The 22,289-nt window shown below is 33.9% G+C and overlaps 1 protein-coding gene across 1 annotated transcript in view; it reads left to right on the top strand.

The window, feature by feature from the left end:
* The first annotated feature begins 298 nt into the window (after nt 1–298).
* Nucleotides 299–22,289, top strand: part of LOC119188662 (lachesin-like) — a 41,715-nt gene continuing 19,724 nt past the window's right edge. The window contains exons 1-4 of the mRNA XM_037436552.1: nt 299–311; nt 705–859; nt 14,934–15,141; nt 21,288–21,458. Coding sequence (XP_037292449.1) covers nt 299–311; nt 705–859; nt 14,934–15,141; nt 21,288–21,458 — 547 coding nt within the window. The remainder of the gene's footprint in view (nt 312–704; nt 860–14,933; nt 15,142–21,287; nt 21,459–22,289) is intronic.

The raw sequence follows: 22,289 nt of genomic DNA on the forward strand, positions 1-22,289 counted from the left end.
ATATATTTCATAGATAAAGCCGAACTGTTCGTGAACACTTTGATCCGATGAATCGAAAACAATCCAATAGGTACTACAAAAATATCAGCAAAGCACTGATATTTTTGTAATACCTATTGGATGTAATATTCCAGGTAAAATTGAAAACAAATTTAGTACATCTAGAAATGTAATATAGCTCTTAATCTTCGCACAATAAAGTCGAATCGTGATATATTTTTCAAAATAGATTCTTTAGAAGCGACGCTAGAATAGAATATTCATAAATCATACAAACTTATAAAATAGCTACAAATACATGTACAGTCCACGTAAGTTAGCTCAACAATTTATAACTCTAAATCGGTTATACACTTTTATATTCTGACCAAAAAAATCTTAAAAATAAAATAAAAGGAATTTACTTTCCTTCACACAAAGATAAAAAAAAACAATAAATTAAACCTCTATATGCCATAGCAAGTTTTGAATTCGTTCGACTTCTTTTGTGACTGACTGTACAAAATTAACACTTCAGTGCCTCGCCATAGTCTATAAAAAGGAAATCATTCAAGTATTTACACCTACCTCGCTAAATAGCAACATTGATACATAATTACATAATATAATATATACATAGTGAAAAAATTACCCTTACATGCCTCGTCTCGCCATAGCCTGATGATAAACCACATAACCCTTTCATACTTTCATCTTTGTTACAGTTGTAAAGATCACATCGCCGCTTGGCAGAGTTGGTCCCACGGTATCCCTGCGAGATGCCGAGCCAGACTTCGCGGGACCAATCGAGAACGTCACAGTGGCACTAGGAAGAGAAGCTGTCCTTACCTGCTCCGTCACAGATCTCGGGGACTACAAGGTAAGGCATCGGATAAACTTAAAGTGCCATAAATAACTGAAATCAGCCTTTTGATGTCGGTTGAGGCTTACACGAAATCCCTATTCGGCATTGTGCTCGAGTATACGAAAATCTCTGTATAACGAGACGATTTTACCCAAGAAACTCTGTATTATGTAATTTAGACCTAAAGAGACTTAAATTAGGTTTAAAAGTACATTGTTTTTTATTAACCGACTTCAAAACAGGAGGGTTCTGTATTCAACCCGAATGTGTGTGTGTTTGTGGTATTTCTCAATAACTATTGATCCGATTTCGATGGGATTTTCTCTAATTAAATGTAAATATTTTCAAGGAAGGTTTTAGATAAATCAGAAGCTCCTGAAGATCTTTGGAAATACACAGTGGAACTCTTCAATAACTAAAAACAAATGACCCGCAATCGTTGTGGTCGTAATATCTATGTATTCTTTCACCTTTCCAATATTTAAAATTGCTAAGCTAAACAAATTTATGAAAACAATATGTAATTTTAATATTCCGAATATAAAATGTATATAAAGTACTTTTGCAGTGGTTTTTGAATTCGATTCCTTTTTTAAAAATTTAATACGACGAAATTTTAAAGGCCGAAATATCCATGCATATTAATTATTTTTACGTTTTTCTTTCAACTGCGAGAACTAATCACTAACTAGACGTGAATTTAAATTCTTTACTTGTCAATACTTGTTTAGTTACCCAGATTAAAGGTGAAACAAAATGTATGAAAAATGGACCTTAAGCTATAACCTTAAGCAAACGTAAATCGAATGTTTTGTCTAACTCAAATAGAAAGTCACCTTCTACCATCACGGCCGCTGGGGAAATACCAAATGCCATAAATCAAGAGTTCGAATCACACATTATATGAGTTCGAAAAGATTCACATTTATCGTACCTGCGCTATTACATTTGATTTATTATGTTGTTGATGTGAAAACATGCATTTGTCATGTCGAAATGCCTTGTCCGTATGTTAATTTAATTATTTAACTTTTGAGTACATTCTAGATCTGTAAAACAAGCCCGTCTAGACTATTTTAATAGTTGGAGTGTTTCAAAATAAAAAAAATCTTATCGTCTGAAACTAAAATAGTAATTAGGTCCAATTATAATTAGTTAAAAACTCGATCATATATTACTATGAAATATTACATCCCGCTATACACAGATTCCTAAAAATAAACATTTGCCAAAACTACCCTCACTAACTATTTTTAGCATAACATCTGCGTAATGCGGTTGACTTAATACAGAAATAAACATTACGGATTCCACGGCAAAGCTAAACACCGGGCCTCTAAGTTCCATTTTATATTCACTCCCTAAGATAATAAGCTACCTTTGAAAAGCTTAGTGGAGTTTGTCTTCTTTAAGAGCGTGATTCGGTTTTATCAAGCAAGGCTCACTACCAGCTAACTTTAAGGTCACCGTAATTATGCTTTAAGAGGTTTAGAGTGAACCAGTTTCTTATTTAAACTTTAATAAAATATGCTCACTTGAATTTAAAGTGGTGGTTCAAGTTACACGACTTCGAAATTGAGTTTCGTTGCTGCTTCGGTTTTAGTTTAGGTAATTATAAATATTAATAAATTATTTTACTAGAATTTTGTTTTGGGAATTAAAGCGAATAAACTACAGCGCACTTCGCTCGATTCACCAATTTACCACAAGTGGAAATAAAATTTAACTAAAGATGAAACTGGCCATATTTATTCCAATATTCGAAATTCAAATCTATCAATAATCCTGGAAGAAGAAAATATTTTTCAAAATATGATTCAGATTTCGAATAGACGGAAGTCGAGCGAAATTAATGATACATCAATACGAAACACTTGGGGAACGGTTTATCAGTTCGAATTCTTTATTCATGTGCTTTTTGCGCGGTGGAGTGGACGGTAAATAACCCTCGATTATCGGGGATCCATTTAGTGTCCTCAATGACAAACGAGCTTCTTTACTTTTGCAGGCTATCGATCACTCTTAATGACATTTAAACAGTGCGTTACCTATGAAAACCCTGACTGGCAAAAACTTGTTAATGTTTTTGCGGTCAGTGGAACGTGAAACTTATCTTTATTTTATTTGTTTGTAATTTCATTTGGAACAATTTAACTGTGGCAAATTACAGCAATTGTAAACCAATACTAATTTTATTTATTTATTTATTTAGACGCGTAATTTCAAAAACTACTAAAGCTATTTTGATTTATTCACTAATAGGAAGCTATGTTGCTCCTAAGTGCTATAGGCTACATTTTATCTAGAGAAAATTTGAAGTGGGACTTTTATACCGGGTTTTTTTTATACGAGCAAAGTCGCGATCAAATAATATATTTGTAATTCTCGCTAACTTGTTTCCAAATTCAAATACTTACAAACATTATACTGATTGTACTGCTTAAATAGGTAATTGTTTTTCCCTATAAAATAGACTGATACATAATTTTAACGAATAGTAGAAAATATAAATATTCCTATACTTATACAATAATTAAAAGAACGAAGACGTTCATCACAATACAAAGTCATACAAACAACAACAACCCGAACCAACAAATGAATACAAAATATTTAATTAGACTTCAACAAACATGGACAACAAGCATAAAAAGAGAATAATTAATGTACGCTATTGGTTTAAACGAATTTATAATTAATGATCCATTATTTTACTGAACAAACACGCTCTAATTAGACTTGTAAATATTATTAATTAAAAGTTATTTGTTTTCTGTTAATAAGTATCCTATCTTTACCAATAATTGATAATTTATCATACTATTTATCTCAACGTAGGTTTGGATATACCTATGTGGAACGGTGGGTTAAGAACCTATAGTTTGTAAAATTCCGTAACAAAAATAGTTTGAAGTTATTTATATTCTAAATATTAATGATCAATATATATTTTCTTTGTTTAATAATCGAAAATTTCTTCATTCGATTGATATAATACATGTTTTATAAATTCTCCCATAAAATAGCAAAAAGAAACTTACAATAAAAAAATGAAAATCAATACTTTATCGTTAACTAATGCAATCAAAATAATAAAAACAATGCAGATGATGTTCATTTATAGTTACAACATAAAAATATGTAACGAATGATCGTATAATCATGTCCTATCTCATCAGAATACTTGATATTTCTATCAGGAAACCTAATGCATATCAAAGAAACTATCTTCCCCAGTCTTGCATTAATGTTTGATACTGCACTAAAATATTATCAAGATACAAAATGCATCTTGAGACCATTTATATTCCTTAACACAATAAGTGCTTCCATTCTAAGGAATATATCAAGGAAGATATAGAATTGATGGAACTGCTTTGTAATGTCTATTTTTGGATATAAATCACTTGAAGATAAAATTGTGGGAGCAAATATTTTCAGATATTTAAGAGGGTGAATACATTTTGAGTCGTGCAATGTCTTCCGGATGATTTTGCGGAATACAGAAATATGACGATAATCATGCTAAATATAAATTAAAATACGTTGGCGGGGCTTAAAGAAAAAACTAAAACTAGAAAAGAAATAAAGTTAATTTTAGATACCACATGAAAGGCGAACACAGGTGATCATTCTTGAGGCATCCATTTCACAGCGTAACCTGATATTCCAACCAAATGTGATCTGTTTGTTCGTAACGTTCTATAAAAGATACACATGTTCGTAGTGAGCGAAGAAACTTTCACCGTGACAAACTTCGAGCAAATATCAAATACCGAGCTTCACGCTCCGCTGTTTTCCTCATTTTTTTAATCTTACTTAGACATCCGCTGTTATCCAAGTTTCGTCATTTTTTCTCAGCTGTCACGGCGTAGTTTTATTTGGAAGCCATTCATCCAGACCACTGACTAGCGCATTGCGAAGACGAGAATAAACAAAAAACAGTCCACTATGAGTCTATTTTTCGAAGGTTTTCTTCAAGTAAGTAAATTTAATTGATAGCGAATCTGAATTTTATTACCGAATATATATCATATCAGATATAAGTCATAAAACTATGGTAAAAAAACGGTATGATTTACGACGATAAAAAAGATAAATTTACACGTAAAATGTAACAAAGTTACAAATTTTGTCCCCGAGTGCGAAGATAAATCCGTAACTTTCTCCCTCACCTTTTTGTTCGAGTTACTATAACCGGTGAGTAAAGACATGGCTTAATTCCCGAGGGTCGTGTTTCGAAGGACAACGTAACTTAGTTATAACGATAGCGGTATAGTATAACATCAATTCGCTTACTCGCACCTAGATCTAGTGACAATCGAATATATTACTAGACTTGATCAGAACGACAGCTCTTTTTATAATTTTTTTCTATATTCTTACGTAACATGAGTTGTAACATTATTCTACATGTTATTATATGAATAGAAAATTTAAGCCTGCATTTCTCTTATAGAACTCTTATGAACAGTCACCGTTATTTAGCTTCCAAGGAGGCTTAATGTTTTATTAATAAAAGTGTTTAATTTGCAAAAAGCAAAGTAAGATAAATTCGACCACATGGCATCCATTTAAAACTGACATTCTGAATTGTTCGTGAAATCATCACTATACGTTTCAAAGTTTGCTAGTATTTTTCTGGAGTCGAACGCGTAGTCCAATGTTGTTCCACACTTACTCGTATCTGGAGCGAGCGTATCCACTCACCCGTCAAATTCATTTGCATTTTGCCGAAGCGTTATCTCATTACGTTTTTCCGATTCCCCTCTTCGTCATGGAATTCCGTAATCATAAGTCGCTTATAAATTGCCGTTGCCGATACATATTTATGTTAAAATATTGTCACAGCCTTAGCTCGTTTGAAAGCATTATTCGCAGACGTCTTACAAATGATGTTGTTTTTCCGATATTTTTTGTAATACTGTTTACTACGATTGTTTTGGTTGGGTACTCTTTGTTTGTGCTATAACCGATGCTCCTTTTGTAGTAATGCTTTCATTCCATGTTTGTTCGATTAAAGAGTAGAAATTTAATAAAAATAGGACTCTTTTAATACTCGGTTGCGTTAAGTCCATTCCTTTATTCATTTTATATTTCTACGTAACAGCACAAATACTAATAAATCCACGAGTGTCATTGTTAGAAATTCCGCTTCGTCTAGTGTCAAGTTCGTAAGTTGGTCCTCGTCGCTCGAGCACTTGAAACCTCTCGATGTGCCTCCTACGAAGAAGGTATTCCTTTTGATAATTTGTGATATCGAGCAAGTTTTACTTCTATTTTTGTTACACGAGACAACACGTTTTACACGATTATTACTTTTAAGCATAATTTGATCAGTCTTGTAGATTATATTATAATGTGTTTAGGTAAGAATAGAAATAAATGACATAACTATGAAAATATTATAATTAATTCATATTTAACAGTTCAGATCTAAAACAAAACAGAATCCGTGCCAATGACATATTTAAAGTGACAGTTAATAAGTAGAAGTCGTTGATTCCTATTGTTATTATGACAGGTTACCTTTACTCTCCCAATAACTGTACATGTCTAGTGGTCTTAGTGACCTACGTCAACGTACCGTAGATTGAAATAGATTAATGATACTGCCGGTTGGTTTTAACGGATATAAAAATAGACAGTGTCATTGTTACCCTGCTCGGTTTGTTAGGAGGGGTAAGAAACGATTTATCTTTGTCTTTTCACGCTTATTTCTACCTCACCCGCTGATTACTCTTTAACAATTAGTCTTTCCATTATTTCTTAATGAAATTCAGTAAATTATTTGTTTATTTTAATTTGGGTAAACGTAATACACATATAGATGTCGCAATTAGCTTATTTTTCGAATGTTGCGTTTAATTCATTAAATAAGATTTTTTTCTTAGAATTTCTAGAAAAGATGCGCCATGTGCCTAGTTTTGCTAACAAAAAATTCCGTCCCCTTGAATTAAACTACTAAAGAAAGTGCAACACAATACTTGTACTGTTTTGTGTTGTTATCAACGCAAGCATAAATAAATCTTACACGTATCTATTTTACGCACACTTATCTACCAAATTCAATATTTTTTATAAATGTATGTATAAATTTTATTCACCCTCGTGAAAAAGTATTAGCGAGATAAAAGTCCTTCTTTAAAGTTTCCCGAGATAACAAGTAGTCTATAGAACTCTAGAGCAATGTAGCTCTTTCTATTTGTGAAAAAAAAAATCAAAATGGATTTAGTACTTAGTTCCTGAGATTAGCACGATCAAACAAACAAAAAAAAAACATCAGCTTTATATAATAAATATATATTTAGCAGAAAGGATAGAAGATAACATAGACCGCATCCTTCATATATTATTTAAATCTAGACGAATTTTAGGTGTGTCTATTGTTTATAAAACAAAAACAGGCTTATAATAAACATATTACATCCCAAACTTACATCACGATACGCAGGCTAGATCGCAAGTCATGAAAATGTCTAGCAAAATTCGCGCGGCATTTAATTTTAACTTAGTATTCCCCAGGAAGGGAAACTTCATAAGTCTCGTACGGATCAACAAATCCGCATCAGCATTTTTCCTTCACAAAGAGATCAGCTGCGTTCGCGGATCCAAGCTCCCATAGCATCGTAATTTAAATCTGCAGTACCTTAATGTACTTTTTGACTTTAGCCACTTGATGGTTTTACTCTCGGGAATGAGAAGGAAATATTTCATCTACATATGTACTTAATCTTGTTTGTTATTTTAGTATTTAAATATTTGTTAAAATTAATTAAATTTAAATAAAGAAACATCTTACAAAATGATAAGCGACGATAGCGTAGTTGGGTGTGGAACGGACTGCCGAGACGAATGTCTGCAGATTCAAAATCCAAGAGCACATATCTCTGACTTTTCTAAAATTATGTGTGTATTCTTTGTGAATTATCGCTTGCTTTAACGTTGAAGGAAAACATTGTGAGGCAACCTGCTTACCTGAGAAATTGTCTATAGGAATTTTGCGGGTGTGTAATCTATACTTCTATACTATTATATAAAGCTGAAGAGTTTGTTTGTTTGTTTGTTTATTTGAACGCGCTAATCTCAGGAACTACCGGTCCAAACTGAAAAATTCTTTTTGCGTTGGATAGCCCTTTGTTCGTGGAGTGCTATAGGCTATATATCATCACGCTATACCCAATAGGAGCGGAGCAGTAATGGCTAATCTCAGGAACTACCGGTCCAAACTGAAAAATTCTTTTTGCGTTGGATAGCCCTTTGTTCGTGGAGTGCTATAGGCTATATATCATCACGCTATACCCAATAGGAGCGGAGCAATAATGGCTAATCTCAGGAACTACCGGTCCAAACTGAAAAATTCTTTTTGCGTTGGATAGCCCTTTATTCGTAGAGTGCTATATGATATATATCATCACGCTATACCTAATAGGAGCGGAGCAGTAATGGCTAATCTCAGGAACTACCGATTCGAACTAAAAAAATCTTTTTGTGTTGAATAGCCCTTTGTTTGTAGAGTGCTCTAAGTTATATATCATCACGCTATGACTAATAGGAGCGGAGCAGTAATGAAACATGTTGCAAAAACGGGGACAATTTATTAGTTTTGAGAGCTTCCGTTGCGTGCGCTGCGTAAACGGTTAGAGTTATGCAACAATGATGTATGACGGGATTGTTCCTCTTAAAAAGGTCTATAAAATATATTATAAAACAAAGTCCTCCACTGCATCTGTCTGCCTGAACGTGTTAAACTCAAAAACTACCCAACGTATTAAGATGAAATTTGGTATGGAGACAGTTTGAGACCCTGGGAAGAACATAGGCTCCCGGGAAACTACTACTTTTATAACGGAAAACTTTAGCCTGAAAAACTTTATAACGCGAGCGGAGCCGCAGGCAAAAGCTAGTAATATAATAATAGTAAGTAGAAGTTTATCAATCCGCACTAGGCAAGCATGGTGGAATTAGGCCTAATCCCACTCAGTAGTAGAGGAGGCTCGTGCCCAGCTGCGGGACAATATATAATACAGGACTGATATTATTAATATATATTGTTATTACACATTGGTTAAAATTATTAAAATAAAGCGCAATAGACCATTAATTTATTTGTACAACTTTGTGCCTAGTTGCGCCCCTATTATTTTTAGCACAGAGAAATCCATTATGAATTTCTGACAACCCCTCTATTGATACACGTTATGCAATATCTTCTAAATAAAAATGGGCATATACGAAACCTGATAAATGCCCCACAATTATAATGGAAGCCTGAAAATACGTAGTAAAGCAAACGATATTTTAGACAAAATTGGATCAGCTAAGTTATTACTGACTACAATAGAAAATCGAATCATATTCGGAGTTCATATTGTGTTAGATAGTGCTAGTAAATACTAATTTCTATGATTTAAGCGCGTACGGTACTCGATGGCCCAATAAATACTAATAATGGTAGACATTACAGTTGTTTGGGGTGTTCGGTGAGCTATGTAGCCTATTTTTGCAAATAATGTTACTGTTCACTACTTACATGATTTTTATACGGTTAATGGCCCTTTTAATTAAGAATTGTGTTGTAACAGTCTTAAAGGTTTTATGATATACGATTTCCTGAGTTACGGTTACATTGTAGATTTAGCCAGGATAAAAAGTAGCCTATATCCTTCCATAGCGGCGATAGCCTAGTTGGGTGTGGAACGGACTGACAAGACGAATGTCCGCAGGTTCAAATCCCAAGGGCACACAACTATGACTTTTCTAAAAAATCATGTGTGTATTCTTTGTGAATTTATCGTTCGCTTTAATAGCGAAAGAATACATCGTGAGGAAACCTGCACATCTGAGAAGTTCTCTATAGGTGTGTGAAGTCTACCAATCCTCACTAGGCCAGCGTGGTGGACTAGGGCCTAACCCCTCTCAGTAGTAGAGGAGGCCCGTGCTCAGCAGTGGGCAAGTATATAATACAGGGCTGATATTATTATTATTATTATATATCCTTCCTAGGGTAAATAACCATTTCAATATGAAATCTCATCGAAATCCGTTCGGTAGTTTTTGAGTATATCGCATTCAGACAGACAGACGCGGCGTGGGACTTTGTTTTATAATAATATTATGTATGTAAGGATAAATTTCGTGCATTATAGCCTTATAAGATTGTTTGTAATACTGAATATAAATAGGATTTATTACGGAATTCTGCAAATCGTTGACTAATTAATATTTTGCGATAATTGCCACGTAATTTTATTAACAAAACATGTTTGCGACTAATTGTATGAGTACGCGACAATAGCAAATAATTGCTCAAATACTATTTTTAAAAGTTACTCATGCATAAAAATTAATACTAACCCATTTTTGTGTATATATTAAATTATTTTCTCACGACTTATCGAAAAATTCCCGTGACCATGAAGGCCGCAATGTCTTCAAAAACCGCCATATAATCCGAAAAATAGTTTTTTTTTCAATGTCTTAAAATTGCGTAAACATAATAAATCATTATTGAGCATTTAAATAATTTTATTCGTGTAAACAAGAGAGTAAATTGTCAAAAATAATAACAAGATTGTGTCCAAAAAATCAGGAGTCATCTCAAAATTATGCGAATTTACGTATTGAATGTACGCCCGCGGCCTCGCTGCGAAATGTAAATTTTTTTTACACATTTGTTCGCAAACGGAAATGTCCGAATCTGATAATATTTTGACTTACTGTACAATTCTTTTGTCAGACTTGTGAAAAATTTGAATTTTAAATACAATATATTGTCATGGTTTACAAATTCTATTATCGGTCTGAATATTTTAATGAATATGATTGACGTCTGTTCAAGGTTTTATAGTTTTGCAGCAGTATTACCTATAATTTTTGAATTATTTGATAAATACTTGGTGTAGATACGATTTAATTTTCCTTGTGTAGTTTTGCACACATTTTCTACTTTTGACGCTACACTTATCTAACTATTGCATTATATCAGGAAATTTCTAGAACGACTAGTCCAACTACCAATATAATTAGTCCAACTGGTGGTTGGACTTATTAAATTTATAATAATTTGGTATAATAATAATTATAGACCAATTTTACCCGAAAGGGTGCACTATGTACCGAAGAAGTTCTGTCGAACGAAGTTGCAAAACCAGACCTTCTCCAGCCTGAAATCCGCTACTGGACACAGGCCTCACTTAAAAATTTCGAGACTAACCTGTTAAAAACGCCCTGCATCCGGCGAGTTCCTGCAACCCTTACGAGGTCTTCCGTCCAGTAATTTGATATCTCCTCTCGATATTTTTTCTGCTCCCTGTTATCTATTTTATGAGCTATGTGCCCTATCCAATGCAACTTACTAACAAACGTCAGCTAGTAGGTTTGATCCAATTATTTTGACAGGGAAGGATTACACACAGCAAAACGTACAAATTTAATTAGTTTATAGATTTCACTGGAAGTCATAACCTTGATGGCGTGGTTTTATTTCGAGAGCTATACAACCACCACTCTGAGGTTGAGGTTTCAAATTCCGAGTCGAGCAAAGTGGTATTGAGTTTTTCTGTGCAACATTAGCCTGGATACTTTTTAAGCCCGATATGGCGATAGGCTCGCTCTCTATATCATAGGGTGGAACACAAGTGGCATCGAAATAATCAATAAGTGTGTTTGTTCGTTTTGTAACCTCACATATAACATAACCCATGGATCACTTACACCACTAAACCAAAGTAAATTAATCGGTTTCAAACTAGGCGATTTCGATCGAAAGCTATTGTGTCCACAATTAAGCAGCCCACCGCACCGAGTGATTCGGAGCCTGTCTGAGCTGGCTCAGATCTACCGTTGTATATTTTAGTTGATAGGATTATCCGTTGAAAGGAGGTAAAAATAAAATAAGTATCCGATTTTTACCTACCTATAAATTCAATTAAATTCAGTTTTTCCAACGTATCTACAGAGTTCTATTGATACAAAATATTTATTGATAAATTTTAAGTATGCTAATGCCTTCATGATATAATCAATATATTCCGAAATTCAAAATGAAAATACTTATAATTGATAGCTTTCATCTATCATTATATGGAATATAGATTTCTTAAAAGATACTACACTCATTATCCACGCAGACTTAATTCTGAAGATGTTTTACCAACAAACTTCAGATGTACAACCAAAAAATTATATATGTATATTTCTACCATATTATAAATATAAGTACTTATTTACCATGACTGCTTCTGTGGCGTAGTTATATTACCGTACGACTGCAGTGCAGTTGGTTCTCCGGGTCGGGCACACTGATATTTTGTTTTTCTACTGAGTATCAGCCCGATGTCTGGAATATCTGCCCGATATGGCGGCACTCGCCCCCTATTATGAAACTGAATACACACGGCGTAAAGTCGGTGCACTAATTGCGTCTCTGCATACCCCTAAAGGATAAAAACGTGATGTGTGTTATTTGCAATTTAATTACTAAGTTAACCAAACCACACAGAATTCCTTGAGATGAAGAATAAATTACCATGGCCGAAACTTTCCAAGTCACATTTCATCGTTCGGATGGTTAGGCCGCGCTCACAATATTGGATTAAAACGAACCGAGCAAGTACAAAAGGGAGGTAATAAAATGATATTCTTTTTGTGAATGCTAACATCCCTACGCGAGTGAAATGTAATGTAAACTCACTCGATTTCTGACGAAACACGAATTTACTTTATGCGCTGTTTAAATCACTTTCCCTTTTCGTGGATATTACGTTTTTTGTTTAATAAAATATGAAGATATTTATAATCTGTTTTGTCCTAATTGCGACTACTTGATTCTATTAGAATTGTACCATTAGCGCTGTAGCAATGATGTTCTGTGTCGGAGGTCACCACCGTTGCGTCAACACCACATCGATCATTGGGATGAACGTCAGGCTCCTAATTGTCAACTTTACCTCGCAGTTCCAGTGATGTTGAGGGGGTGGTGGTGTATTTTATTGATTTCGCCACCATCATTCCCTGCCGTTAGCGTTGTAACTTGTAGCGAGGATATTCAGCATCAGGGGTCACCCTAATTGGTCGCGTTATCTCTGATAGACGAACGTTGACCTTCTAATTGTTAACTTCATCTCAGTTCCAATGATGTTGAGATGGCGAATTAATATTAAATATGCCACTACATTACTCATCCACGGAGTCCGGAGGTCGAATGTCTTCACGTCTTTAGTGGAGTCCTTGATGCAGTGCCAGTGAGTTGGGGGTGTTGTTACCCCAGTGAGTCGGGATGTTGATGCTCCAGTGAGTCGGGGTATTGATGCCCCAGTGCGTCGGGGTGTTGATGCTCCAGTGAGTCGGGGCGTAGTTGCCAGCTTTATCTCGCAGTTCTAGTGATGTTGACAAGATGACGGTGTATATTATTAATAGTACCACTACTACAGCTTAATGTTTTAATTTGTGACTTTACCACACTTAAACATTTTACGCCGTTAGCTTCTTACAAAAGTTTTAATAGAAACTGTTCTTCGAATTCCGGCACATAATTGTAATATTATATTTTTCACTATGATAAGTGTCTTAATAGCAACCAGCATACATGTCACCGCTTCGTTTGGATATAAATGGTATCAGTGTTGGATATCAATTCTCTATTTCTATAATTTGTTCTATATATAATATAGATATAATTTATATTGGCTTCAAGGTTGTATTTTCTGGATTCTTTTTTCAAATAAATACATTTTAACAAGAAATTAATTCATCTGCATGTTTGCATATTCTATGTTCATAATACGAGTACGCCTTGTTCCCTTTGTTCAAACAGGGAAAAAATTTATAATGTTTGTACGCTTGATATTAGTAAACAATGCTAACAGTTTCATCAAAAATATTACCCAGAAAAATTAATGAACAATATTATTGTTCATTGGTTTAGTGTAACCTTAAATTCAAAAGGAATCAATATAACTTCATGGAATTGTTTATTTTCTTTAAGAAATAAAACCTACCCACTACATTACTACATTAGAAACCATATTTCACAACCCAACGAATGTCTTGAAAAAAAAATGTCATATTATAAATTATTCCGGGTTCTTATCCTGGGTCGGGCAAAGTGTATTTGGGTTTTCTGTTCTACCAGCTAGGAACTTGAGCCTTATATGGGACAAACTCATCCCTATAATTCTGGTATGGAACACAGGCGAAAAGTGGGTACTTTGCCCACCCGTTCGGAGATAAAGGCGTGGTGTGTCTGTATTCTCATTTTTAATATTGGCTAAAATATTTTCACAGTTATTTCTTAAATTGTTTATCACTAACCACGGCTTAAAGTACGGGCTTTATCGAATTATGCCATTGACGTCGATAAGCGATTACTGGATGTGATTGCGAACCCGCATTAAGCACTGAGATTAAGTTATTGCTTATACGTGGCTAAAATAATACATAATATGTACCCTCAAAATACAGTACAGTGACACTAGTATAAAATATTATATTAATTGGTGATATAACTTTTGCTCTTCTACTTTTTATATCTACATTCATAGTAATTATCAGTACTTTTACTCCTTTAGATGTTTCTTTTTATCTCCAACGATCATCTAAATTATGGACCGAACCATGCTTATTGTCAACCAGTGAAGTCCAAAATTGAAACATTGGTCCAGCTATAGTTTCAAAATTTATATTACACTCCGACCATCTATAATTTATAATATTCCTTATATTATGTTTGTATTTAATATACGTAGGTGTTTATTATTAATGGCCTTATTTACTTCTCTGTATTTTACCTTGATGCATCTACCTACCTTTATTTATCTCTCCTGCACCACCCTCAGGTTGACTGAGACAGGATTAATAAGTGAATACTTTTAACATTAGGTTTGCCAATATACATTTATATATAAAGTTTAAATAAATAATTGCCATAGTTTCATCGTCATCATCATCACTTCAGCCGGGAATCGTCGACTACTGGACATAGGCTTATCCCATTGAGCGCCATAGGGACAAGTTCTGGACCACCCTCATCCATCGGACTCCGGTGACCCATAGTATTTAGGGAAATTAAAATCTCTTTAATTTCCAGGTGGCGTGGATCCGTGCAGACGATCAAACGATACTGACGCTGCACACTCGGCTGGTAACACACAGCTCTCGATACGCTGTCACCAACGACTCGCCTGGCTCCTGGCAGCTGCACATCAGACCGCTGAAGGTCGAAGACCGGGGCTGCTACATGTGCCAGATCAACACAAGTACGATGAAGAAACAGATTGGATGCGTTGACGTTTTAGGTGAGTCATTTGGTTACAACTTTGTTTATATTAAGTTTTTTTGTGTTAATCACGCATTTATCAGCAATAGGGTAGGTAGAAGTGCAATTAGTCAACGGCAAACCATAAAAAGATATGAGAATTATTATTGAAATTTTTGTCCGTTATAACATTTCAAATCGAAATTATATATTTACAAAATTATATATAAATAAGGAATGAATTTAAAGATTTAAATGTTACATTTAAAAAACGAAGTAAACTAATTTCTCATATTAATAATTATTTAATTTATGTACAAGTGAGTGTCAATTTGCATAGACACGACAAATACACAGACTGGTAAACACAATACCTCAGCTCACCGCAGTCGGGCAAATAGCGGTAGAGTGACTACAATGGATGCGGAAAATCGGTCAAAGTGGAGACGCGAAGAAAAGCGGGTTCCATGAGGAAATACCCACTACGTTCCATGCATTACAAAACGAGTTTCCTCCCGATATTACATTACTGAAACATTTAAAATTCTTCGTTTTGGGCAAATTTCATTACTGACTTCATAGTAATTTTATGTTAAAGAATTTTTAAAGAATGCTGTTGAGAGAAATTCATATCTCTAATCGAAACACAAGATTTTTGCTTTGGATTGTGAATACAAATCACTGTTAAAAAATGTTTAAACCTTCTAAACAAGAAAGAGGTTCACAATACGTGTGTTTGTATTTGTTTAATGTATCTATACAAATGTTTTGTGAACCGATTCGGAACATTTTCACCTGCCCTTCTCCCCCTCTTATGTGGGGTTGCCCAAGATGCTTTTTCTAAACAAATTGCAGAAACAATTTGGATTATTTATATGATCGGCTTTTTTCCTGACGCTAATGCTCTCAAGGAATCCACTCCAAATCCCTGTCTATTCCCTGACTTGGACATAGAGAGAACAAAGAAGCTTTAGATCTGCTAACAATAATCAAAACATAGAAAGCACTTCGAAACACAGAGGCTATTGAATTAATTAAAGTCAGCAAGTAATGTTATGAATTTATTATTAGCAGATTATTAGACGTCATAACTTATACCGCGGGGATCTACCTATTTGAATTTTCCAACCCGTCCCTTACTCAAAACTAAAACACGCCGCAACTAGATGAATAGACTCCTTCCATGCTTCCTTGAAATTAATAAAGTGACTTCAAAGTTTTCACCAGCGAAGAAATCTTTGAAATGGTATATTTTCCCGTTAAAATAAAAGACGCGCTCAGATTGTAACCTGGCTGACAAAATAATTAAAGACTTTAAAATCGTAGAGTTGTATGAAAGAAAATGAAATTGTCAGTGTATAAATTGAATTTCATGTTTTTCTTGAAAACAAGAAGTTGTCACTGCACGATAAGAGTCTGTGAGACTGATACTGAAAACTTCATGGACGCAATTGTTTCATCAGATCGTAAACAGGGTCCAACTAAAACTATTTTGATGCGAATTTTAAGTCGCCTTTTCATTTACGAAGTAATAAATATAATCAGTTCTAATATAAGATTTGATTAAATATTTCATGCGACCCAATTTTATGCTAAAAATGTTATACGAAATTAAATTTATTTCAATTTAAATATATACTGAAGGTTAATAATTCTTGACAATTGCTATAGAAAATACAAATAGGTACCTTTGACGTGTACTTTAATTAAAATGCTTCGTCGTCAGTGTTCTCAATAAGCTCAAGAATTAATACAAACGAAACTTTTCAATTCAATAATAACATGAATCAAGTCTAGAAACAATGAAACTCTTTTGACAAATACGATGTGCTGCATCGTCCGTGGCAGAATTATTTAGTGCTTTAACCATTAACCGATAAGGTTTCTCATGCGACTTCATAATTGCAGCCATTTTAACCACTATAGACAGCTTACCGTGTTACAGGAATTTCAAAATCCAGTAACCACGGACGCTGTCAATTTCTGGTTCAAACCCTGTCATTCAAGCACACGTGCAAGCTTCCTATTGACGTTTTAATTCTTGGTTTAAAAACACTTGATATTTTGGAATATGAACACAAAAAATTAAAACACAATCTGACTATGACATAAATAGCAATGGTAACACAAAAAATTCCAAAGCAGAAAAAACAAAATACAAAACGTACGAGGAAATGCTGTTTGTTAGACCATTACGATCCCGTATCCACAACAAGGAATATCCGTTTACTGAAGCATTTTCCTACCGCTTATGGCCAACAAAGAGTACGATAAGAATTTTTCCTTGTAACATCAGCCTTATGACTGCGAAATATGGATTTGTGGCCTCCGTGCCAGGATTTAAAGATAAATCCTCCCAGCCCTACCTGTTACAGTGTCATCGACCTATTTGGCTGGCAGCCGATCTGACATCCCATTTCTAATATAATGTTGGTACAGATATAATCAGTATTTATTACATTCCCGCTTTGTCTAGCGGGAGTATCTTTTGTCCAATGTTATAAATCTAAGTAATGTCAAATATTTTTATACTCATACAAGCGGTTTCTGGAAGTTATTTACGAGAATAAATTCACTTTTACGGGTTAACATTGTTTATGAAAGTTGTCCCTCACATAAAACAGTCTGGGATCTCTTCATCGCTTTTATGATAAATATAACACAGAAAATTCTAGAACCTGGACACTAATCATGGTTACAAAATCACGACAAATACCAATATCACATGCATGTTCTTAAAGCAATAACAAAACATAGCGAAACGCCTAACAGCAAAAAGTTTTAATAAACGCTATGCTATACTGGGCACTCTGGAGAGGTTCATTGAGAGTTGGCACCGGGACCCGCGGCACGTCCCAGCGTACTCTCACGTCCGCTACGTATTGCATGAACTGTTTTGTTCGGAAACGCCACTGGTGATTTACAGTTCGCACATTTGTCCGTGAATTCCAAAGTGATAGTTGCGAGGTTTTGATTCGTTTTATCGGTTGATTCGCCAAATGCTTTGGCTTTTCGAACCTTGTTTTATTTAAATTTTCCACGGCTTTGAAACCTGTTATATGATGAGGTTGGCTTTTATTACACAGTGATTCATATATATTGAGGAAATATGCAAGTATACATACTCACTGTTAGGCATAGCTGTTTTAAGAATTGACTCCTTAACTAATTTTATATGGATTCCGGTCTAACGTACCTTTAACTTTCTTTATTACTCTCCTGCAAATCTTTGTGAGATATTGCTAAGAGACTAAAGCCAATTCGTTCGAACTTATTTATGTATTAAAATGATATAGCTTAAATCTATGGAGTCTAAAAGCAATAGTCTCTTTTTTAAGTTTTGTCATCATTTTCCTTACTTTTTCGCTCAAATCTAGATCCTTAGCATGCTCCATATCTATTGGTTGATTCATAGGCCCTCATAATTTATTTTAATTTACCACTAACACTATAGAGACTGTAACTGGAATGTATGAAATATAATTCTATTTTAGTGTAGATTTATTTGTAACTTCAATCAATACATACTAACTTAGTATGTATTAGTATTACTAAGCCTATTGTAATTCATATATGTAGAATAATTTAATACAACACCTAGCAAGTCTAATGAACATAAAACACACAGTTGTTATTTTAGTTACACGGTTAGGCTTTCTCGTAATAATATAAAAGTATAGACGGGTGAAATAATTTTCATGTTTCGAACACTTATTACTTTAAAAGCGCTCATAATTTCTCAAAACTAAATTAGCAAATGGCGCTTGATGTATGTAAATTTATAGACGTAAATAACGTATGCGATAAAAGTTCTTAAATAAATAAATATAAATAAAGGATAGTGAACAAAAACAACATGAAATATAGTTAATTATAATCATTATGTGCGACTTTGAATTTTAAAAATCAGTGTAGGGAGCAAATATCGGAATTGTTATGTCATGATTTGTGTTTGTATGTCCAGTCAATTGATGTATTGTTGCTATAAACAATTAAACGAATAATAATTTTGTACATCATGAATCATTATTTTTGGTGGTTTATGTAACTTCCAAGCGTTTACTACAATTCTTTACTGACTAAATTACGCAAAGCTTCCATTGATTTAAAATTATACAAAAATTAATTAAAATAAGTACCTAATACCTACTTTCCAAAATTCTTATACCTATAAATTTATCACCACAACAAAAAATTATAAACAAAAGCTATTTCAGCACAATTCCCGAACAAAGATTAATACGTTCATTATGTTACTGAAAATCTTATTTAGAACACGTGTCTTTGATGTCATTTCATAGCAAGCCATATGCCAAGTTTATTCATACTTTATCGTGTTCATCTAATTTAGTATCCTTCTCTAGCGTGGCCAGTGTATTCAATAGTTTTGTTTCGTATAAATAGTTTTCTTTTCCATGCTTTGAAGCGGCTCAATCTATTATTAATGATATGCCTTCTTTTATTTATTCTGCTTGTTACAGTAAATCCAGTATATGGTACGCTTTCCATTTAACCCAAATATCTCTACAGGTCTCATAAATAAATAGTAATGAGCAGAGATACCGGCGTTTTTGCTTTCTTTCTCAATTCGTTATTTTTACTTAGCGAAATAAATGGCGACACTTCGGATGGATGCCACAAAGAAAATACGTATCAAAGAGTACCAAACATCTGTACAAAACAATCTTTGGAATTCTATCTTCGACGGAATTTCCCACTCATTTCATTGTCTTCAAACAAATAATTATTTAGTGAAATCTAAATTGGTGTCATTATTCCCACCTTTATAATCGATTTTAAAATTATATTTTTAAAAGTTCTGGGTATAATATTATGTAGATAAGATTATAGTCATCTGCAATTTCTCCAAATATAAAATACCTAATATGTTACTCCCTAATTCAAATACAAGCAGTATGTTATCACGTGCAAGACTGTGTAGTACTGGTGTGTTTTAATTTTTCTGCTCTAATGCCAAAATCACAATTATTTCTTTAGCCATCTTTATTATTCAAAGCTCTTAAAGCATAGGTTCTCAAACTTATTTCGTTATCTCTTCTCATTGAAATTATTTTATTTTAACTAGTGTTTTGTATGAGTCGTATTCTTAATTACACATAATATTATTATTTCATCGCCTCAAGTTTTCACTAGACCCGTTAGCGCCCCTTGAAAGCTTCCAAAACCCACAAGGGGTTGTTCGCTGATATTGAGAAATACTGCTCTGTAGGTTAATTTCCAATGACAACAATACACCGTCGGATTCAGTACGTTACGTGTAATTTGAACGAAGACGATCGTGCACGTATTCAGTCTACGCGTTACGTAATTATAACTCAAACAAGCAAATCTCATAAACGTCTCACAATCCCAATTCCAGAAATGTAAATAAAATATTTTTATTAAATATTTTCACCGCATGAGATTTATGTAAAGCGGCCAATGAGAGAGAAAACGAATAAGTAGACGTTATTTCCCGTTGGAAATTTATTCCCTCGACCCGCGAATATCCCGGCAGGTACATAAATTCCCTTTTTTTGGGGTCGTTTTCTATTAAATTTCTTTATTTTATATGAAATTAAATTTGGTTTGCTCAAGCAAAGCCTGCTTACTTAACACTCGGAGCGAGTAATTCCTTGAATCTAACTGAATAAATATAAAGCAGGTAGCGACTGCCAAAACAGATTTATCTTTGCTTTTGGAATATTCAGAACCTTTTCAGTGTGGATTTTTTCATCTCGCCTTAACAAAATACCTAGGGAAATTTGAAGGACTGATTAGCAGAGGTCTTGATAAGATGAAATATTCTTAAGTACTTCTTAATTTTATACAATAGAGGTTATGTTGATGCGTGTTTGTTTATATCTCCTGATTTATAATCTAAATCAACCAATTTTATCATCATAAAGATAATACTTAAATATTGACGTTGTTACAACTTCATAGTTTCCTTGAAAATAATTATTGCTATAAGGTTCTCTTATAATATTCAGATACATTAAATCCTCTGGCATTAACAACTTGAAGATTTCTCAAAGAAGAGATAGAGATTATTGAGAAGAGAAAAGGAAGGAAGTAGAAAATAATAAATTAGCAGTCGCTATCAATAATGCTGTTAATAAGGAGTAGGGAGTCTCCCTCAATACACTTTAAGCCTAATCCTCATTTTTATTTCATTTGTAATAGTGCCTCCAAATATCCTGGATGAGGGAACCAGTGGAGATCTGGTCGCACGCGAGGGTCAAGATACAAGTCTCTCTTGCAAGGCGAAGGGAAGACCACTGCCGCGCATACTGTGGCGGCGAGAAGACGGCACTAATATACAGTTGAGGAACGAAGCGGGGGAACTTAGGAAAGGTAAGTGGCACACGGTTTTATTGTGATCATTGTGTTTTGTTGGTCCTGCGCCTGATCTCTCTCCGGTAATGTCGGCTCACCGAACTACGAGAGTGAAGGAACCGAGAGTGTACCTGTGTATTGCGCAAACACTTGTGCACTATAATACATCCTGGGTACCTGACTGATCTCCGTTGAGATTGGCCGCCGTGGTCGAAATTCGGCTAGGAGGAGATTATTGTGATCATAACTTAATGTCCTGTTTATTATTTTTCCGGGATAAAAAATAGCCTAGCCTTTCCCAGGATGTTAAACTGTCCATGTCAAACTTCATCTAAACTCATTCGTAGTTTTGAGTTCATTGTATTCAGACAGACACGGTGGAGGATTTGTTTTATACCTATTACATAAGGATATCCAAATAGATAACAATAGTATCCTCTGGTCGTTTATTTTAATAATACAAAAATGAAATGAGATCTGTTGAAAATACGATTTCAAAGCAAGCCACAATTCTTTTAGATTTTAAATAGATAAGATTCTAGAACAATTTCCTGTCCTAAATCACGTTCAATTTCATTCTTTAGACGTTCAAACTTTTTCTTTATTCTAATTTCTTGATACTTTACAATGGCAGCATTTTCTTGAGTTCTTTATTATAAGGTCTTTTATTTATATTTTATTAAATATTCTTTATTTTAAGAACCCCATACGAATAACATTATGGCAAAATTAAAAATCACGTTCAGTGAGACAAAAACATTCATTTGTGTATTTTGTATGAGAACAAAAATCCATCTCATGAACTTCGTTACCTTGTATATAAATATATAGATTTCTATCTGATTGATT

This window comes from Manduca sexta, chromosome 8, assembly GCF_014839805.1.
Source record: "Manduca sexta isolate Smith_Timp_Sample1 chromosome 8, JHU_Msex_v1.0, whole genome shotgun sequence".
NCBI lineage: Eukaryota > Metazoa > Arthropoda > Insecta > Lepidoptera > Sphingidae > Manduca > Manduca sexta.